Genomic DNA, 3294 nt, shown 5'->3' on the forward strand with positions numbered 1-3294 from the left:
TTTGACTGGGTTGAGTGATGTATTTTGTTAAAGCCCTATCAGACGTGATTCGAACGACATTAAAAGTTTCAGAATTGGGAAAAACAGATTTGCAGTTTTAAGTTTTTAGTCTAATTTCGAGCGAATAACGCGAGCGAGCAGGCTTACAGTAGCTTATTTATGCTTAATTTAGGCAGTGAAAATTTAGTTTTAATCAATTCAAGTAAACTTTTGGAGTGTTTTAAGCGCCATTTGGGAATGCCTATTCAACTTCGACTGTTGCAGTTTTTAGTTCAGATTATCTTTTCACACCACGTTACCAAAAAAAAAACAGATTTAAAATTTTAGATTCTCAGTCTAAATTCTCAGACTTGAGCGAGCGAATAGGCTTACTCTAGCTTTATTATGTTTAATTTAGGCCGTGAAAACTTAGTTTTACGCGATGAAAGTTAGTTTTTGGAGTTATTTAGAGCCATTTGGTAATTAAAAACTTCAAAAGTACTCAAATTTTTTTAAATTTTTTTGTCATTTTTCTATAAAACCTGTTGTCCAATTTGCCTATTCAACTAATACTGTCGAATATTCCTGCTTCCAGTTTTTATTTCAGATCCTTTTAACTTACCACACAAAAAACGATACTAATTTGAGAACAAAAACCGTTTTTAGTGTTATTTAAAGACTCTGGTCGGAACATTCTGTGCTACTTGCACAGTAAACGGATATCCTTGTTTCATTTGACTACAATTATAGAGTTTTTTCGAGAGCAACGCCTGTGTTACGATGTTATTCTTTTTCAAACAAATATGCATATTTAGGTGTCAATGAACGAATTGAAGACACTTACTTAAATTATTCCTCCGACTATTGAAAATGGAGAGGAACTTTGTTTTCGGGTGTTTTCATTATTTCTTCAATTTTTTTCCAAACAAAATCGTATACCACGGATAGTCATCGGACAGGTCCGACTTATATGTCAAATTAAATTTTTTTGTTTTTTTCAATCATTTTTTGACTAATACTGTGGCCAATGTTACAAAGTGTCGAGTATATTCAAGTGTTAGGCTTTTGTCCAATCTTTTCATTTCATTCAGCACAAAAAAAACGACATTCAATTGAAAAAAAAAATTTTTTTTTGGTTTTGAAGAATTATGTGCTACTTGTACAGCAACCGGCTATTCCTGTTTTGTTTTTGTTTTGTTGTTTTTTTTTAGCAAAATATCTCAAAAACTGAACACGCTGAGTTTTGATTTTTCGCATTATGAGTTTTGAAATTACGCTTTGTATTAATTAATTTGCAAATAATAAATGTGCAAAAAGGAAATCGAATCACGTTAAGTTTCGGAAATGGAATTTTCTTTGATGATATCCCATTTTAATACAAATACATGTTGATTAAGTTTTCTCAAATTGGGTTAGCTTTAGCCCAATTTGTTAAGTTGTTTAAAATAGTTCAATAGTTAACTTGATGCTGGTTAATTTGATAGTTATCGATTTGATACTTGATGGCTCAGTAGTTAGTTGATGTGCCAGATTCTCTAACAAATGTTGAACACCAAAACTCCCAAGATCATAACAAGTGAAACATGTGCAGTTACGTGCGCTTTCACTGTTTCTGAGGGAACAGAAATTGTTTTTGCCATCGGCCCTGGTAACTTGCTCTCTTCGAGACAGTGCTCGCTCAAACAAAACAATTGAATAGTACTCGCCCAAACAAAACAATCGCTTAAACTCAACAATCGCCTTAACAAAACTATCGAAAAAAAAATTATTTTGCAAGTTTTTTCGCGGCACTCAATAAAACATTAAAAAGCCTGAGGAAATCAAATGACTGCATGCTTACTACTTCTCAACTCCCTGCTGGCGGTTGATTTGATAACGCCTCTGCTGTGTTCTGACAGTTTGAACGACTCTGAAAAACGCAGCGAATAAGATTTATAATCAAATGGCCAGATGGCGGTGCGTTTAAACTGTGCTAATAGAATCACATGAAGCTAGGAATATCGACTGAGTCGAATAGTTTAATTTGTTTTTCTTCAATTTAAGGTGCAATATGAAAGAGCTCGCCTGATAGCTTGATGGTTTCTATATAAATGGGTTTACGTAATTTCTGACTGAAATTGAAAATGTCTGCCGAGGCGCTCAATTTTTACCAACTTCTTGAATTGCAACGGGATTGTTCAGTTGATGACATCAGACGAAGTTATAGAAGACTGGCTTTAAAATTACATCCCGATAAAAACCCAGACGGAGAGCGGAAAACATGCGAGTCAAATTTCCAAAAAATCAATGAAGCTTTTATGACTTTGAATGACCCTGAAAAACGCAGTGAATATGATTTGTATTTAGACAATGAATCAAATTACAACTTAGTTAGAGACAATGTTGGATCCGAAACCACCTTTAGAAATTTTAGCTGCCCTGAAGGTTTCGAGAGACAGTTTTTCACAAGAGATTTTCCGGAGATGTATTTTTGTAACTTTAATTCTGAAACGAACAGTGGAAACAAGAGGTCTGGAAACAGTTCCAGATATAAGTATTCACATACGGGCTGGCAAAACTGGGATGCGAACCAAAATCGAAAAAGGAAGAAGTTTCGAGGTTTTGACTATGGAGCTATTCCTAAACGGGACGAAGCATTTTGGCGGCAGCATATGAAACGGAATAAAGTCGCGTCTCACCACGACGACCCAATGTCTTATGTTGCATACATTACACCACTTATTGTTATAGTTTTGCTACTGATTGTGAATGCTCTTATTGAGTCGAAATCTCTATTTTCATTCAATTCGGATTACTATTACACCGAATTGCGACATACGAAGGGAAAAAATGTGGCCTACTATGTTCACGAACATTTTGCGGATAAGTTCGAAGGAAGCGTGAAAGAGTTCGAGAATCACGTGGAGTTCACTTTCAAAAACTACTTGCATAGTTTATGCGAAGAGGAATCAGAGTATAAAATGAAAAACATAAACAAAGCAAAATACTTTAAAAATGAGGAGCTGTTGTATGAAATGGAACAGTTGAAATTACCCCATTGTAAATTATTTGACCAATTTGTAGCTACATAAACATTTGTAAAAAAATTTAAGTTCAAAAGTTTTGTCAAAATCTTTTTATGAATGTTGTTTTCATGTTTATAAACAAAAGAAACTATTAATCTAAGTTTTTTGCTCTTTAAAAAAACTTTTGATTGAAATTTAACTTATGATTTTTATAAGATTCAGTTCAAGTCAAAGTTCGCTATATAAAAACAAATGACAGGATTAAAAAACGTGAATGGCTCTTAGTTTCAAGCCCAGCGGAAAACAAATA

At 33.8% G+C, this 3294-nt stretch overlaps 1 protein-coding gene across 1 annotated transcript; it reads left to right on the top strand.

Annotated features, from left to right (window-relative positions):
• Positions 1-2026: 2026 nt before the first annotated feature.
• Positions 2027-3050, top strand: LOC134853239 (dnaJ homolog subfamily C member 18-like). Its single transcript, XM_063869205.1, has one exon. The coding sequence runs from the start codon at positions 2103-2105 to the stop codon at positions 3048-3050; it is 948 nt and encodes a 315-aa protein (XP_063725275.1). The 5' UTR covers positions 2027-2102.
• Positions 3051-3294: the final 244 nt, after the last annotated feature.

This window comes from Symsagittifera roscoffensis, chromosome 8 (assembly GCF_963678635.1).
Source record: "Symsagittifera roscoffensis chromosome 8, txSymRosc1.1, whole genome shotgun sequence".
Lineage (NCBI taxonomy): Eukaryota > Metazoa > Xenacoelomorpha > Acoela > Convolutidae > Symsagittifera > Symsagittifera roscoffensis.

Excerpts from the sequence above, each read along its gene's own strand:
- LOC134853239 (XM_063869205.1), top strand. The coding sequence starts at position 2,103 with ATGTCTGCCGAGGCGCTCAATTTTTACCAACTTCTTGAATTGCAACGG.